Source organism: Rattus norvegicus, chromosome 11 (genome assembly GCF_036323735.1).
Source record: "Rattus norvegicus strain BN/NHsdMcwi chromosome 11, GRCr8, whole genome shotgun sequence".
Classification (NCBI taxonomy): domain Eukaryota; kingdom Metazoa; phylum Chordata; class Mammalia; order Rodentia; family Muridae; genus Rattus; species Rattus norvegicus.
The window spans coordinates 81,295,098-81,317,192 of NC_086029.1; the positions used below are offsets into that span (position 1 = coordinate 81,295,098).

A 22,095-nucleotide genomic window follows, 5' to 3' on the forward strand; every position below is an offset into this window, starting at 1 on the left:
ATCATATAGGATATACAGATAGTTAGAAATCCAGAAAAGAAGCTGAACATGATGACATATGCCTCTAATCCCAGACTTTGGGGTGCAGAAGGATTACATATGCCTGTAATCTCAACATTTAGGTTACTGGGACAGCAGAAGAATTACAGCAAGTCTGAGGCCAGTCTGGGGTACACAGTGAGTTCCAGGCTGGACAGGGCTACAAAGACCTTGTCTCAAAAAAAAAAAAAAAAGCAAAAACAAAAACAAAAAAACCCAAAAAACATAAAACATAAACAAACTCCAGGAAAGAAAAGAACGTAAGATACTATAGTCTCCATTTTTCTTCTAACTTAAGTCAATAACTTAGAGTCAGAGTGTATGCATCACAGCCAGATCACGATGGTCAAAAGCACAAAAGAAATTACTATATTTTATGATTTAGGAAACCACTGAGTCCTGGTTTGGTGCCTTGTAGACTCCAGGCTAGAGAGGCCCAGGGAGAAAAGACTCAGAGTTCAAGGCCAGCCTGAGTTACATAGGGATAAGTTGTCTTAACAAACAAAAACAGAAACCCCAATTGGATTCTTGTTCGATTCCAAAATAAAATAGCCAACATGTGCATATGGCTTGAGCATATGCACAGGCGCATAAATTCTCTCTTTTAAGAAAGGGGCTCGCTCTGTAGCACAGTCTGGTCTTAAACTGGTGGCCCTGTCACCTCAGGTAACTGAGTGGTTAACTCTAGGACCACTATGCCGGGCACGTACACATTACAGAAACAGAAGCAAAGGAAAGTGAGCACGGCTGCAAAGGGACCTTTCAATCACTTATCTAAGTTTCTCAATAACAAGTTTAAAGGAGCTTCCTCATAGTGAAATTTCTTTTGCACTCGTCACAGAACGCAGCATGCTGTGGACGTGACTGACATTATGGTAATGGTGGCCAAGTAGCCATGTAACCAAAGGGCTATAGACTAGAGCAGTGGCACTGCCGAGCACAGCGCAGAGATAATGCACACACTTTCCGCAGTTGATCTATTAATCTCAGCTCTTCTTCCCGCTGTCTTGCTATGGAGTCTGCAGCATCAGTTGCAGGTGCAGAGGACAGAAGTGGGGATGCGCGACCTAGAAAACAAGATACAGATACAGATCAACTGCCAGAGTCAGGACAGTACATCTATCTGGCAAGTCTCCTGGCCAAGACGGCACTTTCTACATTTGCTGATCTTGTAGACAGAAGACCCAGGTTTGGCACCTTTAATCCCAGCACTCAGGAGGCAAAGGCAGACTGATCTCTGATCTGGGGGCCAGCCTGGTCTACACGGTGAGTTCTAGGATGGCCAGGGCTACACAGGGAAACCTTATCTCAAAAAAACCAAAAAGAAGACCCACATGGTGGCTCACAAACATCTGTAACTCCTGTTCCAGGGTTCTGATGCCTTACACTGACACCCTCAGGCATGTGGCAGTCACACACAAGCACGCAAAACACCCACACACATAAAAGTAAAATAATAAAAGTTTCCTTTTAAAAAACTATTATTATTATATGAAAGAAAACAAGTCTACTGTGTAAATTGAAAGGGTAGTGGGCTGGAAAGTAACTAAAGGACCAGTTGAAAATTTCAAATATACAATTATAATGGCAAAACATTAACATTAAAAATATTAACATTTTAGTTTGAGTTACATCCATTTACAAATGACTTTATTGACAAATACCACATATATGGAAAGTTATAGAGATCTAATTACAGGTTAATAAATGGTCCTCGCAAAATGAAATGGCTCAGTGCTGTAAGTCAACTTTATCCATACCTCAAAGCCTCTTGCATAGTCTCTGCCTACTGAACCCAAAGGGTACTGGTATTCTCACCTTAAACACCAGAGATTTATTTTGTCCATTTGGAGACATTTCTGTAAGTTAAACAATATTGTATGTGTCCTCGTTTGTGGCGTCTTTTGGCCAACATTACAGATGCATCAGTACTGTACGTCCTAGGTAATCAGTATGATGTCTGCACAATTTTCATTGCCTGCATGGCATCCATTGTACAGATACACCAGTGTTCGTCCCCTTTCTACTGTGAACATTAAATTCAGCACATTGTGAAAACTGTTGCTGTCAATGTTTTGTGCCTGTCTTATGTTTAACACACATGCATATTACTCAGAGTACAACCGCTGGTAATAAGCACACAAATAAATGTGCAATACTTATCGATACGGAAAGATCTGGGAAAGGAGTCATACTGCGGGAAGAATGTTCTCTGAAGGAATAAGTTTATTTGTTTAATGTTTTTTGATTTTGGCTTTGAGACAGGATCTTGAAATGTAGCCTAGGCTAGCCTTAAAATCAATTCTGCTTCAGCCTCCTCAATGTAGGGATGTACGGTTTGCATTATCACGCAGTTGGAACATTATAAAGTTTTATATAGTACTAAGAAGGTTCCAATCCAAACAAAACCCTGATGCTCCTGATTAGTGTTAGTGAGGTCACAGACACCTGCTGAGTTAGTATTTTTGCCAAGATGATATCTAGGTATGCAACGGAACAGCAGGTAAGAGTTCATGTCACCGTGAAAGCCACCCCCCTCCGCCACACCTTTGAAGTTGCTACCACTTACTTACCTTTACTAGCTTCTGCCCTGACAGTGGCTCGGAAAAGGAAGCTTTCAGGGCGCTGGGGTTGGTTTCTCTGGGTAGCAGCAGGAAAAGAGTATGCAGGGGAATGCCGGGCTGCAGCAGCATGGACAGGCAAGGGATGTTAAAGGAGATGGGAAGCAAATCAAAGTGATGTAGTCAAATGTCACACGAGTCCAATAAACAGCTCAGACAGAAAGTCAAATTAAACATGGTGATGGTGGAAAATGATGATGATTCTACACATTAATGAAAAGCTTATGTATAAAAGTAAAGCTGTTTAGTTTTAAAATTATTTTTAGTATATTGGCAAACGCACACTGAAAGTTAATACATTGAACTCAGTCTCCTGCAAACTATATCCTTACTAATTCTTATTAATTTTTTTCTTATCAAATGGCCAACTAGTAAAAACAGAAATGCTACCTGCTAAAGTGGGGCTGGGGCTGGGGCTCAGTTGATGGAGTGCTTAGCTAGCATTCGTGAAGGCCTGGGTTTGGCCAGGTTGTTCCCCAGCTCTGTTGGAACCGGGCATGGTGGGGCAGTCAATGCTCTAGAGCTGGATCCAGAATCGGGAGCCCAGAATATTCTTATCTTTATTTCCAGTTACAGGCCAGCCTGGGCCACATGAGACTTTCATCATCTCTGTCTCTGTCTGTCTGTCTGTCTGTCTGTCTGTCTGTCTGTCTCTCTCTCTCTCAAAGAGAGAGAGGGGGGAGGGAGGACCAAATCCTGGTAAAGGGTAACTGCTGAGCCTGGTACAGGCTCCTGTTGTAACCCCAGGTTTTGGGAGCATGAGTCAGGAGAACCATTAGTTCTGGCTAGCCTGGGCTACATAACAAGACTCTGTTTTTCTCTCTCTCACCCATCAAAAAAACAACATACACATCACTTTTGTTTCTATTACCTGTGTCTGTCATAGGGAAGCTTGAGGTGACATCAACTCTGTCATTGCTCTGTGGAGAAACAGGCATATTAGCATTACTAATCAAGAAAGGACAGTTCCAAAATTTAGTAACATAGGGAGATGTAAGAAAGTCATGCAATTTGTTTCAAACTAAGTCTAGAAATCAAAGTTTAGTGAATTGACTGACTTTGTACTTTTTCTTAAGAAGACAGATTTTTGCTCAGTTATATAATACATTCATTAAGGATCTAACCAGCTTCTCTGGTACTGTGAAAAAGGATCATTCTAAGGCAAAAATAATCACTGAGAAATATATACTGGAAGAGAAACCTTTCTCCTCTCCCTCCTCCTCCTTTCAGTTTTTGAGACAGGGTTTCTCTGTGTAGCCCTGGCTGACCTCAACCTCACAGCGATCCTCCTGCCTCTGCCTTTCAAGTGCTGGCATTGCAGTGTGCACCACTGCAAGTTCCAGCCTGTTTCTCCTGTAAGGAGTTCAGCTGCACATGACTTCCTGATGCTGAAGAGCCTCCATCAAGCATGGCCAACAGCTCACTGACAGCTCTGAAGGCCACTATGGAGAACTCATACAAGCACTACACTGAGGAACACATCTGTGTAACCAAAGTGTTTCCCTGATGTCCTCGGCATTCAAGTCTAGGCTGCCACAGTTGACAGAGACAGGCTTGGATCGTGGAAGAATGTGTGCAGGATGGAAATACGATGATGCCCATGCTGTGGGCGGGGCCCTGTCATGGCTGGTCCTCCTCTTTATTGCAAGAAAAGGAGGCATTCCAGCTACCAGACCATCTAGACTGGAAGGCAGGTGTGCCAGATACACAGGAGTCTGTTCTGTCCCAAACTCAAAGAGGTGTGGAAGGGATGCACATTTTCTTGAAAATTCCCCTTGCAACATTCACTGTGCATGGAGGAGTGAAGTTGGAATGATTGTGGGACCGGTACTAACGAACACTTCCACACTTTTAGGTGTGTTTCATGAGACCCAAGTCTGCCCTGCTTGCTGTTATAGAAATCTATCGAAAATTTAAGACCCACTTTGTACACCCCAACCCCCTCTCAGAATTTCCTGATTCGTTAATATAACAAGAGATACCTTAAGAGGTGTGAAGGCAGAAGAATGAGGCCGGGTAGCCACACAGCTCACTCCATCCAAGCCCGATAGGGACTAAATTTCAAACAGAGAAGAAACAAAAGGCAGCATCTGAGTTAGCAAATGGTCAGCAGGCAGAGCTAAGCAGTAAAGCTGGCAGAAGGAAGGTCACCACAGACTTAACCATTTACTGTGTTTACTAAGATACCAACGGAGCTGAGAGGGAAGGGACAGGGAACACCTGCACCAAGCAACCATTTACACAGCAGAGCTTTCCCACCTGCATAATTCAGAATACTCTTAAGACCTCAGACCACACTGATCTAGAAGGTAGAGGCATCATTCTAGTTCTGTAGCTGCTAGTAAGTCACAGGGAAGAAAAGACAAAGATGTTTCAGAGCTCACATTTCCCCAAAACACAGACATCTTTAATAAAAAGAGGTATTTCTTAATAAAATTATTTCAGATGGAAATAAAACTGAAGACATCTATAACCTTAGCAAAAGAGCTTTGAAACTAATTTGTCTTCTATTGTTTTGTGAAAAGGAAAATAAACATAAACAGAGAATTCATTTTTAGGCAAGCAAGGCTTGCATAAACCAAAATAAAATTTTTTCAATGTTAATCCAAGTTATATTGGATGTCAGCCGTGAGGATTGAGCGTCACACTGTAAAGGGTGACACAGCATTTCATCTCTGCGTCAGTGAAATTCCAAACCAGAACTTCAAAGAGGGTCATTTTTTTATTTGATTCATTTATCTTAAAAAAAACAAACCCAACCATTCATGTGTATGGTATGTACGTATGTGAACATGTGTGCATATAGGGGTGAGTGGTACCATGATGCACAGATGGAGTCAGAGGACAGCCTGAGGTGTAGTCCTCATGGTCCACCTTGTCTGAGAGTCTCTGTCCTCAGCTGCTGTACAATCGGGTGACAGAGAGCTTGTCCACATCACTCTCACTGTAGGACCATGGGGCTCACAGATGCACTACTGTTTCCGGCATTACATAGGTTCTAGGGATTCAAACTTAGGTCCTCCCTCTCGCATAGCAAGTGCTTTACTCACTGACTTTGTCAAGTAGACTAGGCTAGGTAGCCAGCAACGCCCAGGGATCCAGCAGTGCCCAGGCCCAGTACTAGAATTACGAGTGTGTGCCACCATACCTGACTTTTTAAAGTGGGTGCTAGAATCAAAGACAGGTCTTTAATCATGCAAGGCAAGTATTTTACCTATTAAGACATCTCTTCATGACCACAGGCCTCCCCTACACTCTCTATATAATGATTCTATATTCTGAATGTTTTGTCTCAATGTATGTGCCTGCTGCCTGCTGGCGGGGTCAGGGTGAGGCTTCCAATCTGCTGGCATAGCGTCACACAGAGTTGAGGCATCACGTGGTGCTGGGTACGAATCCAAGTCCTCTGCCAGAGCAGCCTGTGCTAGATGTGATACTTAAGCAGATCCTTGATGAATGAGTACAAATCAATCAAGGAATGCAGTAGTCCATGCAGGGATAACATTTACAAGGATATGTGGACAGGGATTTTCCTATTTGAAAAGCCAAACAAACAAACAAACAAACAAACAAAAAACCCCAAAAAACAAAAAAACAAAAAGAAGTGAGCCAAGAGAGAAGAATGGAGACGAAGCCACCAAAGCCCACAAAGGCTTCACTCAGGGCATACTTTACAAATTTAGATTTTAAGAGCAGTGTGGAAAAAAATCCTTTGAAGAACAGTTCTGAGATCAGAGACAAGATTTAAAACATGACTCTTAAGACATAATTTTCTTCTCCTACGCCCCTTCCCCTGAGATAAAGTGGGTGACCTTGAACTCCTAACTCTAACTCTACCCCCCAGTCTTTGTACAATGTTGGCTGGATATTCCTTATCAAACAAAGAAATGAGAGTTTTGCTGTTATTGTGTTTTTTGGGTGTTTGGAGAGCTTGTTACATAGTCTAAGCTTGCCTTGAACTAGGTTTGTAGTGCAGGAGGGCCTTGAACTTAAGGCAAGCCTCTTGCTCACGCTCAGCCCCCTTGGTGCTGGAATACAGGCATATATTACAACACCTAAAAGGTTCCATTTTCAAGGCCTGAATACCAACAGCCAAAATGCAGGATTTTGTGTTTCGACCATGGCTGAAAGCAACTTTGGATTTCATGCTAAGGGCATTTTACTATTGTTGTTTCTCCAAACTCTACTTTTTCTTTGACAAAAACATCTGGAGACTTCAACTTTTATCACGTACTCTGTATGTTATTAAATCTCAGCTTTGGTTTAAGCAAGAAAGGCAACCCAGCAGGCCTGGGGTTAGATTCATACCCAGACCAGGCCTTACCAGCTTGTGACCTTCGACAAGCCACACTAAATCGTTACCAGTAGGTTTAACCTTAATGTTTAAGATTGCTGTTAGAGCTGAACAAGATAACTAACCGGCATCAGAAACACACGATTTCCTACATAAACTATGTATTCATTTCTTGTGGCAGTGAGATTCTGCTAATACTTCAGAGGCTGGTCCTCATGGCCACTTTTAAGGCTTTGTCCATCTTGATGGAAGAGAAGGCCATGGAATACACAGAAATCTGAGGAACAGTGCAGGTTGGTTGTGAGAACCTCACTCACTTTAAAGCTCACACGCTCACAGCACACACCATGGCAGTGCCTAGCACTTAAGACAGGAGTTACCACACACACAAGACTTTTGAGTATATAAAAAAAAAAAGGTAAAAAAAAGTAGCATAAAACATGATGGGAAAAGCAATTTTATAAATGGTTGAATTCTCTTCCAAGACTGATTAAATAAAGCCTTCATGGTCCATCTCTTTGGGTGGATGAGGCAACAGGCAATGTAGTACAGCTGTGTTCACAACTGTCAGGAGACAGCGCTGCAGGCGATGCTCCTCTGAGCTAACGGTGAGCATGCGAGAACTTCCACTGTGAGTATCTGAACGTCACTTTGGTAAGTGAAGTCGTCGTCACTGCTTCTGCAACCAGTGCACGCATGCACGTGTGACACAGCTTATATTTGCAAGGGGTGGGAGACACTCTGTAAAAATGAAAACAACAGCAACCAAATACACGGTAAAATAGGTTGTCATATATAATTAGTGTTATGGAGTGTGGCACTCCATCTAACTAACATACAGGACTGACTCATGAGCCAAATTAATGATTAACTATGTGGCCTCAAAATTAGAAAAGACATTAAAAAACAAACTATCACATATGTCTCACCATATATAAAGCCAGTAGGGTTCTCAATGCAAATGGTTTCCCTTGGGCAGCACTAGAGTCAAACTCTAGAAGCCTGGTGAGATTGCAAAGTTAACAGAGGGAGTGGTTCTGGTTATTTACAGAGAATTTAGTCATGACGCCCATCATGTTTTATGGTATTTACATCACAAGTTACTCTAAGCACATGTAAACTCCATTTGCGTTCTCTTACCACTAACAAGGCACTATCATCAGTGTGCTGAGACCTTCTGGATGGGAAGGGACACTGGGAAGGTGAGAAAATAAGCAATGTCAAAAACAAATGGTTTACACAAGTGACACATCCCACAAGGACACACAGAGGAAAGCAGCACATGAAGGCACACATCCTAAGATGCGGACACATAGGACCACACGCACCATTACAGTCCGACAGTGATTCTGAGTACTGGCTTCCACCTAAAGCTCAGGCCCCAGGAGAACTCTGAGAGGTGCTGATGCGGCTGGAGCATAAACAATCTGTGGTCATTGTGTAAACCAATGACAAAAGTAAACCTGAGAACAACGAATTCTGGTGTAGGTATCTCTTCATTGCCTTTCTTAGACAAGTAAGGAGATGTTAACTGGTCTGTTGGCACAGAGCACTGGGGCCAGGAGAGGCAGGAATTCAAGGTCATCCATCACCTTATATAGTGTGCATGAGTCCTGGATGGGCTCAAACTGAAACGTCATCTCAAAGAAAATGTTGGACTTAGATGCATTAAGCTCATCATTACGTGCACAGTTATCAGTATGAAGAAAGACAAGTGAGAATGCAGGGGGACGCTTCAGGTCTCACGTCCTCATACACAGTACTCATACACAAGCAACTCACACAGGGACCGAGAACCTGGGATGCAGAAACAATGTACTGCAAAAGTGCCACAGCAAACCGACCTACCGACCTACCTTCCTTCCTTCCTTCCTTCCTTCCCTCCTCCGTCCCTCCCTCCCTCCCATCCATTCATCCAGTGTGTGTGCGTGCGTGTGTGTGCGTGTGTGTGCGTGTGTGTGTGCGTGCGTGTGTGTGTGCGTGTGTGTGCGTGTGTGTGCGTGCGTGTGTGTGTGCGTGCGTGTGTGCGTGTGTGTGCGTGTGTGCGTGTGTGTGCGTGCGTGTGTGTGTGCGTGTGTGCGTGCGTGTGTGTGCCCACATGCAAGTGTCACAACACAGAGGACAACCTGTGGGAGTCATCTTCCACCAAGTGGGGTCTGAAGAATTAAACTCAAATTGGTCATCAGGCTTGGCAGAAAAAGCCAGGACTCGATGATCCATCTTGCCCCACTTACATTAAGTGTTCAAATAAAACAATAATCATAAATTGAAACTATAGGAGGTGAAAATAGGGAAAATTGGTCAATATGAACATCAACTACAGTAAAATAACATTCATTTAGTGATTTCATTTTAGTAGACCAGTAGGCACATAAAATTTAAAGAGTTTAAGCAATTAATTTTGAACATATATTTGTAATGACTCTATGCCAACGATCTAGAACTAACATACATGAGTTATAACGGAAATCAGCGCCGAGGCTGAAATGCTACCAAAACCACTCACCATCAAGGGTTGATTCAGGCTGCAGATGAAGGAGGGGATGGAATGAATAATCTCTACATGGTTGTATACACAACCTTAACCTATATATTCTCATAACCTCCTTCCTTAACTTGTACCTTATTTTCCTTCATATTTAGAATTTAATGGGATGGGGAAGACAACTTTGGGGAACAGGTTGGTTTGAGATGGGAATTTCTCTATATAGCTCAGGCTCGTCCAGAATTCACTATGTAGCTTAGGCTGGCCTTGAACTCGTCTTCTAGGTGATGGGATAATGGGCACATATATGGCCACTACAAAAATCACTTTTTGATTATTTAAACGTTTGATCACTGAAAAATGATAACCACATGGCAAACATTTTATTCCATTGCAAAATAACAAATTCCAAGAAAAAGTAATTCTATGGACTTACCTCACCATTTCCAGGGGGCTGCTGTTTCTGTGGATTTTGTGATACTTTGTGCTATAGCCCCAGAAAGAGGAAGCTAGTTAGAATCCCCACACTGGGACTTTACATTGCATTTAATTAAATGGATCCCATCAATATAGTTTTATATTTACTAGTTAAGGAGATCATGCTCCTGCCTTAAAAACATTTTAGCCTAAATGAAGAACCACAATAAACTATACTATCATATTTCTGTAAGCATTAACAGAAAACATTAAAAACCTATACGTACACATTCAGATATCATGTGACTACTTTCTCATGAACTATTCACTCAAATGGCTTTACATATCACATCCAGGCTAATAAATTAGCTTTCTGTCAGACAAATCTCAAGTATTTTCAACTGTATATAGAAACTCAACTCAGACCACCACCACATTACATTCACTAGCAATGGCAATATTCAAAAGCAAATTTGTAATTTCTTTTTTTTCCCTTTTCTTTGTTTTCTTTGGTTTTTCAAGACAGGGTTTCTCTGTGTAGCCCTGATTGTCCTGGAACTCACTCTGTAGACCATGTTGGCCTCAAACTCAAAAGATCTGTCTGCCTCTGCCTCCTGCGTGTTGGTATTAAAGACATGTGCCACCACCTGGCTATAATTTCTTTTTTTTTTTTTTTTTTTTGGTTCTTTTTTTTTTCGGAGCTGGGGACCGAACGCAGGGCCTTGCACTTCCTAGGTAAGCGCTCTACCACTGAGCTAAATCCCCAGCCCCTGGCTATAATTTCTTAATAACAATTTATTAATTCTGTTATTCTGACAAAGAAACATTTGTACACAACTAGCGTTTGGAAATTTGTTTTTTTTTTTTTTTCTTTTGTTGAGGGTGGGAGGCTCCCAAGGGCTGGGAACAGAGGCATGTGCCACCATGCCTGGTTTTTCTTTTTTGAGACAGTGTCTCACATATCTCAAACTTGCCAGGTAGTCAAGGGTGACCTTGAAATTTTGGCCCCTGCCTCCATGTCCCCAGTGCTAGAATTTTGGTGTGCAGCTCCGTACTTTGTTTAGCAGTGCTAGGGTGGAGAGGAGCGCTCATATCTGCTAGGAGAGCACTGTCTGTTTCCCCAACCCAGCTACACATGTGTGTCTTCTTACACCATGATCTCAAGTGACTTTTCTTATTCTGTAAGAGAAACAAAGCACACAAGCAGAGAAAACTGGGAATCCGGCACATGGGACATTAAGCGGTAAGGAGCACGGCTGAGGCTCACATCTGTCTTCTGACGCTGGTTCCCCTTTGCTTTCAGAGCCCTGAACTGGACTCTTATTAAAACTCTGCTTTGGGCCCACCTATTTATTTCTGTTACTTTTTTTCTTTGTTTTCAAATTTCTCTTCAATGATTTTTCATTGCTCAGTACCCATCAATTTAGAAATTCCCATCTACTTATATTACAAATGGTACAGCACCTGCTGTAGTAATATTACAATTAATAATAGATATGTTTAGTATTATACACATAGGGAGGAGGGGTCCGGGAAGACACAGAACAGACCAGGACAGCACACAGTGACACATGTGCACACAAACTCAGATGCTTCCAATTCCCCTTGGCAACACTGCCAACTAAACTTCGTTTTTGTACCAGTCTAATTACTGTGATTATTTTCTATTCCATTTTCCCCTCTTGCTTCTTCCCACTGCTCTAACACGCATCGATAGGTTTTCAGTAGATTTTTTTTCTCATGGTTTTCTCCTAGCATTTGCCATCTTCAATCTAAACTCCCTCTAATTAAGGCAATAATAACTGACAGTCATGGCAAAATGAATAAACATTTTTCTCCTAACTTCAAGAGGACCCATCAATGACAGACGGTAAAGGATTTACTTTGACAAAGTCTAGGCCAGCATCTCTCTGAATCTGCTTGGTCCTAATTTTCTCCCCCTCATACTGCAGGGCAGCAAGCTGTGCCTCTCTCCGAGCGCGCTCAACAGACTGCTCTCCCCTCTGATGAAGCTCCAAGTCTGAATGTGAAAGCTGCAAGAGAGGTCTCATTTTAGACATGTAAAAGCGACAAGGGGCGTCATATCAGTAACTCACGTCAACAACATGTAAGGGGGGGACAAGGGGCAACATGTCAACAACCTGCAACAACATAAAGAACACTCCTACCTCAAGTTCTATCTACTTTGCAGTGTTAACATTTAGAATATATGTTTAACCTTTCCCCTTCACACTGTTCTGACATGTACAAAAGCAGGGACTATCATGTCCACACACCTTAGGAACTGAGAAGACAAACGGTTAAGATTTATAGATATCTGACAATTAATGCCAGTTTAAGTATTATAAAAGAAAGCCATCTCTTAGCTTTGCAAAATTGAAATAGAAACAACAAAGGGGAATCTAATAACTAAGCTGGGTGGCGGTGGCGCATGCCTTTAATCCCAGCAGTTGGAAGGCAGAGGGCTGGTCTACAAAGCAAGTTCCAGGACATTCAGCGCTACAGAGAGAAACTGTCTCCAACCCCCAAAATCTGGCCCCCAGCCCCCCAAAAAAGAACCAATCTTACCTGATTGTGACTTGGTGGCACTGATAACACCAATGATGGCTCAACTGGAACCCTGGCCCCCCCAAGGAAGAGTAAGAACTCAGTGACAAGGTAAGGAGGGACAAGTAAAATAAGTAAAATTTCCATTTTTTTTCTTTTTCCTTGCACTCGCTAGGCAAGCGCTCTACCGCTGAGCTAAATCCCCAACCCCTCAAATTTCCATTTTAAACATAAGTTTCTGTCAATCAGGCAAGCTGTTAAGTCTACATTGAAAGAGGAACTGCATTTTGTAAATCTAAGCCCGAGAAACTGTATTAAATCCCAGGCCTAGCTGAGTTCCCAGCTCACATGCCATGTGACTGATGGCTAGCTGACGTGAGGACAGCTGGTTGAGAGCGTTTCTCCAACATCAACATCTCTTGACAACACGCATAGCCATGACCCATGTGCCTACTAAACTGAGCTCCTCTGATGGACAGAGCCATTTTACTCGCCAGGAACCTGGGCTGCAGCACACCTGGGTGCTGTCCTTTAAAGCACGGTAACACTGAGGGTCCTACTGACTTTCATTCTAAAGGGAGAGGCAAGGCCCTGGGCAATGCTTAACAACACACAGACAGCCTACTCCCCTCAGTTTTACAGTTTGGTATTTATCTTCTTCCCCAAGCAGGGATACATGCTTCAAGACTCTGTCAGTCAAGTGTGCCTGTACCAACGATGCCTCACTGAAGTCAGGATGCTGTGGGCAAACAGAAGCGAACGCTCAAGCACTTAACTCTCAACACCTGACACTACACCAAAAGTAGTTTTTTCTTGCTAGTGCTAGAAGTCAAACTCAGGGAATCAAACTCTTTAACATTTAGGACTATTTCTCCCTGAAGTTTCTCTGGTAGGACACATATTATCATATGCTAAGGGCACAAATTTCAAGTCTTTGTAAAGTCTCTGTGTTGGCTGGTGTTTATGTCAACTTCACACAGCTGGAGTCATTTGGGAAGAAGCCTAAACTGAGAAAATGCCCACAGCAGCTTTGTCTGCAGGTACCCTTACATGGCATTTTCTGAGTGTTTGATGCTTCCCCCAGCATCGAGTGGAGTGCATGGGCCACCGCAGCTCTGTTCCTCCAGGTGTGCCCTTCCCCTTCATGCCCATGACCTTTCCACTATAGATGTCTCTCACAACAGTACCACTCCATCTCATGAAGGTAGTGTTTTAATGCTGTCTCTCACATTAGGGGTGCCTCAGCCCTAGTAGCACCTATAGTGACTTTGGCTGAGACACAGCCACAGCCACAGCCACAGCGAGCATGAGGGACATGATCAGGGATCCGGGAGGTGTGAGGCTTCACGCCCTGAGAGCAGCAGCCACGGAGTTGCTCAAAGTGTCCAAGGACAAGCACACACTCAGGTTCATCATGAGGAGGGTGGGCACACAGAGCAGGCGGGGGAGCTGAGCAATGTGCTTGCAGCCATGAGGAAGGTGGCAGCCAAGAAGGATTAATGAACCCTCCCCCCAGTAAAAGATCATTCTTACAGTTATAGAAAAAAAGAATTTTTTCATTATGATGATTGATTCCAGGGCCTCACCTCTCAGACTTCTCCAATGGCCATAATGACCTTTTCCTCCCTCAAGGCAGGAGAGTGGCCACAAAACTCCTCCAGTCCCAGGCAGGGTACACTAGAAGGCTGTGCCACTGAGAAGCCCTAAATAATGCCTGCCTCTTGCCCAGCTTCTCTCCTGAGCAGAGGAAGCCACGCCCTCTCTGGTGTCTTTGCCAATAAATCTCCTGTGAGGTTTGTTGGGAGGTGGGACTTTGGTATCCCTTGGCTTCTGACTGCCAGGACACCTTTCCCCCAGAGCTGTGACACTTGAATAGCAATACAACTCCATCTTCTTTATTCCATCTACTCATAGTTCCTGAGACAACATGAGCTGTTTGGTGTAAAGACTTATCTATGGATGAATGACAGATGCTACACAGTAACCTTCCTGTCATTTACAAGAGACAGATCTTGGGTTCAAGGCCAGCCTGGTCTAAAGAGTGAGCTCTAAGACAGCCAGGGCTACCTACAGAGAGGAACCACGACTTGAAAAGCAAATAACCAGACAAACAAACAAATAAAAAGGATAGATATATCAATAGATATATCAAACCTAAGACTCATACACAAAGATCAAAGGCTAAAAAAACAGCCCCAAATTTAACTACTATGATACAGTTTATTGACAGAATCATTCTGGAATTCTAAAATGAAACAGCATTGGGCTGATTTAGAAGAAGGAAGACTCTACGGAAAGACTATATATGCAGAAGGAATAAATAATAGGGCTTCTGAAAATCTTTAAATTTTCTATGTTTAAAAAAACACTTATCCCCATGAAATTTCATTACTACTAAGTCCTTTCATATCAATTAACTCTAAGGTAAGGGTCTGGATTCGGAACCAAATAATGTTTACTCTTTTTAAAGATGGTGTTAGAACAAATGCAGATGGATCTAGTATTAAACAGCCTCTAAGGCACACATAAGCCAAACATCTTCATTATATTTGGATTTGCATAAAATAAAATCAATTCACTTATTACTAAGTTTCAAGAAAGAAAGAATTAAGTTAAATTGCTTTTTCAAACCTGTTTTGATGTGAGTATCTTTTCATGTCTTCTGTTTTTTGAAAATCTCTAACGGCTATTGGCTTTACTGGTGAACCCTAGATCCAAAAAACAAACAAACAAACAAACAAACAAGTACAATATATCAAAATGCTGTAATTATATATTCAACTAGATTGACTATTAGGAAATTGTACATTAAAAATTATTCTTGGGGTTGGGGAATTAGCTCAGTGGTAGAGCGCTTGCCTAGGAAGCGCAAGGCCCTGGGTTCGGTCCCCAGCTCCAAAAAAAAAAAAAAAAAAAGAACCAAAAAAAAAAAAAAAAAGAACCAAAAAAAAAAATTATTCTGATAGGATTTTTCTTTGTGAGCTTTGTGTTTAAAAGCATGCAGGCTAACAGGACGTGATAGTACATGGCTATACACCACACTCAGGAAACTGAGGCAAAAGAATGATGAGTTTGAGACCAGCCTGAGTGATATAGCAGGGTCTATCTCAAAAAACAAAATCAAGGGCTTGTGAGATGGATCAGTGTGTAAACGCCCTTGCTGTGTAAATCCAGCAATCTGAGTTTCATCTCCAGAGCCTAAAAAGCTGGATAGAAAGACCAATTCCTCAAAATTGTCTTCTGACCTCCACGCTGTATACACTGTGGTATGTGTGGTGACATGTATCACACACACACACACACACACACACACACACACACACACAAAGTGCCCCTAAAACAAAACTGTAAGCTGTGTTACCTAGGCTTTGAGAAATAACTATGTGAAACCTATGACTATGGATTTTACTTACAAGGTTCTTGTCTCACTGTGTTACATAAATGAGTGACTAAGCAGAGTGATATTTTCAGAATAAGGAAGACCTTTGAGACCAGGGAGGTGGTGGTACACATGTCTGATCCCAGTACTAGGGAGGCAGAGGCAGGGAGATCTCTCTAAGTGAGGCCAGCCTGTTCTACAGGATGAGTTCTAGGACAGCCAGAGCTCTGTAGAGAGACCTTTCTCAAACACAGACAGAAAAGACCCCAGAAGCCATTGTTCCAGGCCTATGCACCTGCTGGGTTCCTTCGTCAGCGTCTCTCACAGGTTGCTAATTTAAGCTAATTGCTTCATCACTCTTTTATAAACACCCAATTTTAGAAAGCTATGACACAAAAATACCAAGAGATTCACTCCGCAGAATCACTACACACTGCACACGAGGTAGCTGGAGTTTAAAATGGCTGCAAGGAGCCTCTACTCTGTGCCATGGAAAGAACCGTCCAACAGTCCTCAGGAGGCAGGAAGCAGTGCCTGTAGACGCCTCACCCAGACACACTAATGTGCTTTCAAGTCAGTAACGAAAAAGAGGACAGGAGAAGAAAAGGGTTTCTCCAAAGAGCATTATGCAGTATTGTTAATTTAAATTTTATTAGAAAGTAACTCTTGGCTCCAGCAGAGAGATGGACAGCTTAAACCACAAGGCAGTTTTGTCAATCGCTGGTCTATCATTATCTCTTGGCTACAGGATTTGATTTTATCTGAATTTAGAGACAAGTATCTTCTGAACTGCAACAAAACCCACTGTGTTCAAAAGCCTCCAACAGGAACCAAAGGCTTCTTTTAAGGAGTGCTACTACTCCTCACCACCCTCCACTTGAAGCAGCTGATCTGTGATTTCTAAAAGTTAAATACATCGTTTTTCAAAAAGGCCCCTAGTGTTTCTCAAAGAATCTCTGCTCAGGGCCTGGGACAAACTCCAGACATCAACACAGCACACATAAAATGAAGCCATTTTACTATGCTGACTAGATAGACTGAAGAATGCTATTCTACTTGAGACCCTTGAGGGATTGGCAGAGGCTCTATGGGGCCTGAATGCCTGCTTGTTTTTTAGGCAATTCAATGCTTCATTATAAGAGACACCAAGAATTTTAATAGCAAACAATTTATATTCTGTTAACTCAGGATAAAAGCACCAGTATAATTAAACTTATTAATAGTCTATGGGTAAGTTGGATGTTTCCTCAAAAGTCAACTTTGGTTTAATTAATTATCTATCAAATTACAGTTGTAATTAGCAATAATAAAAAAGCAAAACACTCAAGCCAAAAAGACCAGCTAGAGAGCAAAACTACCTAGCAATGAGCAGTGCTATCCCATGTGCCTCCTTCGCAGACCTGAGGTCACGTTTGCATCCCCTTTCACTGCCTCTTCACAGGAATGAAATCTGCCTGCTTATCTGAGGAATAAAACTGGAATTGCTTTTAAGATTTCCAAAATCTGAAAACTTTTCCAAATTAAATCTGAAAACTCCAGGACTAAAACAGAAGGGAAAATGAAACAATTAGGCCTAAACAATAAACCACTGCAATGACAGGGACCCCTACCATCACTTGGTGCTCTCAGTGGGGACACTAACTTCTGTGTCTAGAAAGGGTAAAAGGGCGCACTCTACCTCATGCGAGATTCTCCGCTGTTCAATGTACGCTAGGAACTGTGAGCTGAGACTGCTCGTGTCCAGGCTTTTGGGCCGTTTCACATCGTTTTCTTCTTCTTCCGTAGTGCAGCTGTCAATGTAGTCAATCTGATCCAGATCATGATCCACTGGACGGACACACACACACACACACACACACACACACACACACACAAAGAAAGAGAGAGAGAGATTCAAAATTAAAGAGCTTAAATTGCACTCTCCTAAGAGAGATGGCTCAGTGGTTAAGAGCACTGACTGCTCTTCCAGAGGTCCTGAGTTCAAATCCCAGCAACCACATGGTGGCTCACAACCATCTGTAATGGGATCTGATGCCCTCTTCTGGTGTGTCTGAAGACAGAGACAATGAACTCACATTTATAAATAAATAAATATTAAAAAATTACATTTTCCTTTCTCCTGTGTCTGTTCTGTATGCAGAAGGAATGTTTCAATGAAACAAGTCTTTCTCTTGTAAAACCTAAAGAACACCTCGGGGTGAGCCATTGAAGCATTCATCCTCTCTGATGGCTCTGTAGTATATCAAACAGGGTAGCTTGAGTCTGCGACAGAAAAATGGCTGCTTTTAAAAAATGATGGCTGTACCATCTTTTCATGAGTTTGTTTTTTCAGAAAATGTAAGCTAACTCAAAAGACAGTAGAAGACAACAAAAAAGACACAGGAGAAGAAATTGGAGTTGGAGAAAAAGGAAACTTATTGACTGTTTGCCTTCCTGTGACTCAAAGTTAAAAAAAAAAAAAACAAGGAGAGAGAGAGAACAAAGGTCCCCTATTTGGAAATTGCTCGCTAGGGGCCAACGTGTCGGATGCTTTGCAGCAATTTGTAGTGAAAGGGAATCATCTGAAGAATTTTTCTTCTCAAGGTTCTTTACTAAAAACTCACACACTGACTGGAAAATATATCTTATAACTTATTAAACAACATGTCTCCTCCACTAAAAGAGATACTTAAGAGGAAAGGGAGGCAGCCAAAGATACAGCCATATAATTGTTGTCTGGTAAGCGTCTGGATCTCCGTCGTTCCTGAGTTGAAGCTAACCATGCTCGACAGCTAGTTAGAATGGCTCTCTAACAAAGGCCTTGCAGTGAAGCCCTTTCTCCAGCAATGCACTAAACCCCAACCCACTGCTGTAGGCTGCCCCGCTGTGCCGGAACTGAACCGAACCGAAGTGCAGCTAATATTAAATTGAAATTTGTGTTACAAGTATATTAAGATCTAACATTTTTCCAACTAAAATAGTTTATATTTCTCAAGAAAGTAACACCAGGTTTTCATACTATCCAGATCAGCACAGTCAAGATTTGATGACGATTGTGTAGTTATATTTCAGTTCAGTGTTAGGTAAATGCCTGAGCAGGCAAAACCACTTACTGCCATGCCTGATGACCTGAATTTAATCTCTGGGACCGGCAAGGTGGAAGGAAAGAACAAGTTGTCCCCCACCCTCGCCACACCTGTGGTGGCACACTCCTTGACGATAAATAGATAACTATTTTAAAAAGCTAAAAATAAATACAAGCAAACACAGTTGATTGCGGAAAGAGCTCAAGAAAACTCTTTAAAATGGAAAATCTTAAAAAGAGACAGTGTTACTTCCGAAAATTGTAAGATCAAGATGAACAGACCTACTTCTGATATACTGTCCTTCCTAAAGTTTCCCCTGAAATAAACATGAAAGAGAAATGATTTTAATTATAAATTGAAAATAAAGAGAAAGTGAATTCTATCCAAATGGCAAACTTTTTTTTGTCACATAAACAGAAGTCTTCAGAAGAGTGAGGGATCTACAGAGAAGTGAACAAAAGTGTGTGACAAAGGCCTCTTTAAAAAGGTAAGGTGACAAGAAACTTCCTACTCCTGTCGCCGTCCTTTCCAGTCTGCTGCACTGCCTTCCTCACCACAGAGACTGGATTCCTCTAGAACCTAGCCAGAATAAACTCCCTTAAACAACAACAAAAACGTGACGGTTGGAGCTGGGCTGTGTGGTAAAGTCCTCAGCTACCACACACCAGGCCCTGGGTTCAGTCTTCAGCACTACAAAGCCAGGTGTCACCGGTGGGACACAGCCGTAACCCCAGGGCCGGGTGCGGGGACAAGCAGATGAGGCAGGAAGATCGGAAGCTCAAAGTCACCCTTGGCTGCGTGAGGGAGGGGTTGAGTCAGTCAGGGTCACAAGACCCTGCTATATAACAAGTTAACTCTAAGGCTCTGAATGCCACCAGAGTCATGTGTACCTCCACCATTCGTGACGACCACACTGCTGCGATTCTCCTGGTACTGGCTTTCTCTCCGCAGTCTTTGCTCTTTAGTAATCTCTGCCACTCGAAGAGGCAGATCCGAAAATTCGTCTGTAGGCTTAAAAAGCAGAAACATTAAAAAATATCTTTTCCAATTTAGACAACATACAGTACAGGAATTTAAACTATAATCTACGTAGAAGAAGAAAAAGCAAAAAGTTTTAGAAATTGACAGTAAATATTGTATAATTCTATGAACACAATTAATGAAACTGAAAAAGTACTTTAAATAGGCAAACTTTACCACAATTAACAAAAATAGAATGATATTCAGAACTGTAAGTAATTATACATAGGTATAAACTATCTACACATAGGGGCTGGAGAGATGGCTCAGAGGTTAAGAGCCCTGGCTGCTCTTCCAGAGGTCCTGAGTTCAATTCCCAGCAACCACATGGTGGCTCACAACCATCTACAATGTGATCTGGTGCCCTCTTCTGGCCTGTAGGCAGAATGCTGTATATATAATAACAAGTAAATGAAAAAGTTATCCATACATATATACATGTATATACATGTATATATACACACACATTGCAATGTTACAAAGACATACATATATACACAAATACACGCATGCATATATACATATATACCTAAGTAAAAATTTCAAGTAAGTTTTGATTTAATTTTGTTTTGACTTACTATTTATTTATTTATGTTTGACAGGGTCTTACTCTACTGGCCTGGAACTCACTATATAGTTCTACTTAGCCTTGAACTCAGAGATCCACCTGCTATTGCCTCCTGACACTAAGATTCAAGGCATTCAAGGCACTGTGCACTACTGCAGGAGGCTTCTGTTTTGGACTCAATGACACAATGTTATAAAATGTCTGTTATCAGCCCCTCTCGTAAAAGTGTCCTCATTTAATTAATAGTTTAAATATATCTTAGTAATTTTAAATGATGGAAAATCTAATAGTATTAATTAATCAAAACAAACACCCATGTAATTTGTGTCATGGGAATGAACTCACTAAGATGTCCCACCTTCTGTGGGATTCCAGGCAGGGCCTGCCTGAGAGGACTCCATGTTTGAGCTAACACTTAAAGCTCTGGCCCCTTGTCCCGTGTACCTTCCCAGCCTCCAGCACACCCCTCCTATCACCATCTCCACTGCAGATCATCCTGGCCCTCAAGTTCTAGGTGTCAGGGCTTCTCATGGGGTTGAGACAGTTGCTATGCAGTGCAAGCTGTCCTGGAACTTACTACATAGGCCAGGCTATCTTCAAATCATGGTCCTCCTGCCTCAGCCTCCTAAGAGACTATAGAGATATATCACCACAGCCAAGTAGGCTTTAGCTTTAACCACCTCAATCCTATTCAGCGTTCCAGAATACCCACACATAAGGTGAGGTAACAAATCTGAAAGAAGATACATGGCAAAAAACGCTAGAAAAGGGAACAGTGTAGAATTCTCAGACTATGTAGGGCTTTGCTCTTTCTTTGATATTTCTCTATTTTACCTAATGAGCTGAATTCCAATTTGGATATTCCCGTTAATTTAGTTTCCTTTTCTAAATCAGGAGTTTTAACACAGGAGCAGAACACTTACCTCATTCCCTGACCACCTCTTGTCACCACTATCCACACTATTGAAGCCTGAATCAAGGGCTCCGTAAGGACGGCCTGAGTACAGTTCTTCATGGCTGTCCAAAATAAGTGGTGCTTGTTACTATGAGGTTTAAAAATTTTAAAGTAGCATTTGAAATTAACCAGTCACATTTTTATTAACCAACACTCTCATGACACTTGGCCACATAAATATTAGAGTTAAGTGAGCATTCTCTGAGCTCTTTAAGAAGAAAATTCCAAACAGGAACAAAGTAAACAGAATAAATAGTATGAGCTCTCAAAATCGGAATCACTTTGAAAAGTACCACTGTTCCATTTTGCTTTCACTGCACTCATTTTTAACATCAGTTTACAAAGCAATGGATTTCATCTCACTACTGCCTCTCCATCCTCAGGGCCATCACACTTTGTCACCAGGGGTTCATGCCCCGCCCTCCATCCCTCCCAGCTGTTTTCTTTCTCCTTGTTGACCCTCTTTCTGCTTTTCACCACAGGTCTTCCACTGCCCTCTGTTTCCATTTCCCCTACGATCTCTTCCCCCACACTCAATGATCCTTTCACACACAACGTCCTCACACAAATAAAAACATCATCATCTGCTGATGGCAGTAGTGAAATCCAGGCTTTCCGGGGTAAGTTTGGTAGTGTCCTTTCTCTGTCAGTGGACAGCACTAGTGCTCTTTAATCTAGTACAATTTAGCCATGGATCCATCTGGT

The 22,095-nt window shown here is 42.1% G+C and overlaps 1 protein-coding gene across 19 annotated transcripts in view; it reads right to left on the reverse strand.

The window, feature by feature from the left end:
• Positions 1-22,095, reverse strand: part of Lrch3 (leucine rich repeats and calponin homology domain containing 3) — a 99,759-nt gene that overhangs the window by 17,517 nt on the left and 60,147 nt on the right. For 2 of the 19 annotated variants that reach the window (NM_001371837.2, XM_039088324.2), the window contains exons 7-18: positions 21,359-21,452; positions 19,738-19,858; positions 17,461-17,609; positions 15,035-15,111; positions 12,425-12,476; positions 11,740-11,889; positions 9,876-9,926; positions 8,095-8,148; positions 4,643-4,714; positions 3,532-3,580; positions 2,613-2,720; positions 1,003-1,106 (exon numbers count right to left, since the gene is read on the reverse strand). In NM_001371837.2, coding sequence (NP_001358766.2) covers positions 1,003-1,106; positions 2,613-2,720; positions 3,532-3,580; positions 4,643-4,714; positions 8,095-8,148; positions 9,876-9,926; positions 11,740-11,889; positions 12,425-12,476; positions 15,035-15,111; positions 17,461-17,609; positions 19,738-19,858; positions 21,359-21,452 — 1,081 coding nt within the window. The remainder of the gene's footprint in view (positions 1-1,002; positions 1,107-2,612; positions 2,721-3,531; positions 3,581-4,642; positions 4,715-8,094; positions 8,149-9,875; positions 9,927-11,739; positions 11,890-12,424; positions 12,477-15,034; positions 15,112-17,460; positions 17,610-19,737; positions 19,859-21,358; positions 21,453-22,095) is intronic. The other 17 variants (XM_063270508.1, XM_039088330.2, XM_063270506.1 and 14 more) reach the window with 11 other exon arrangements.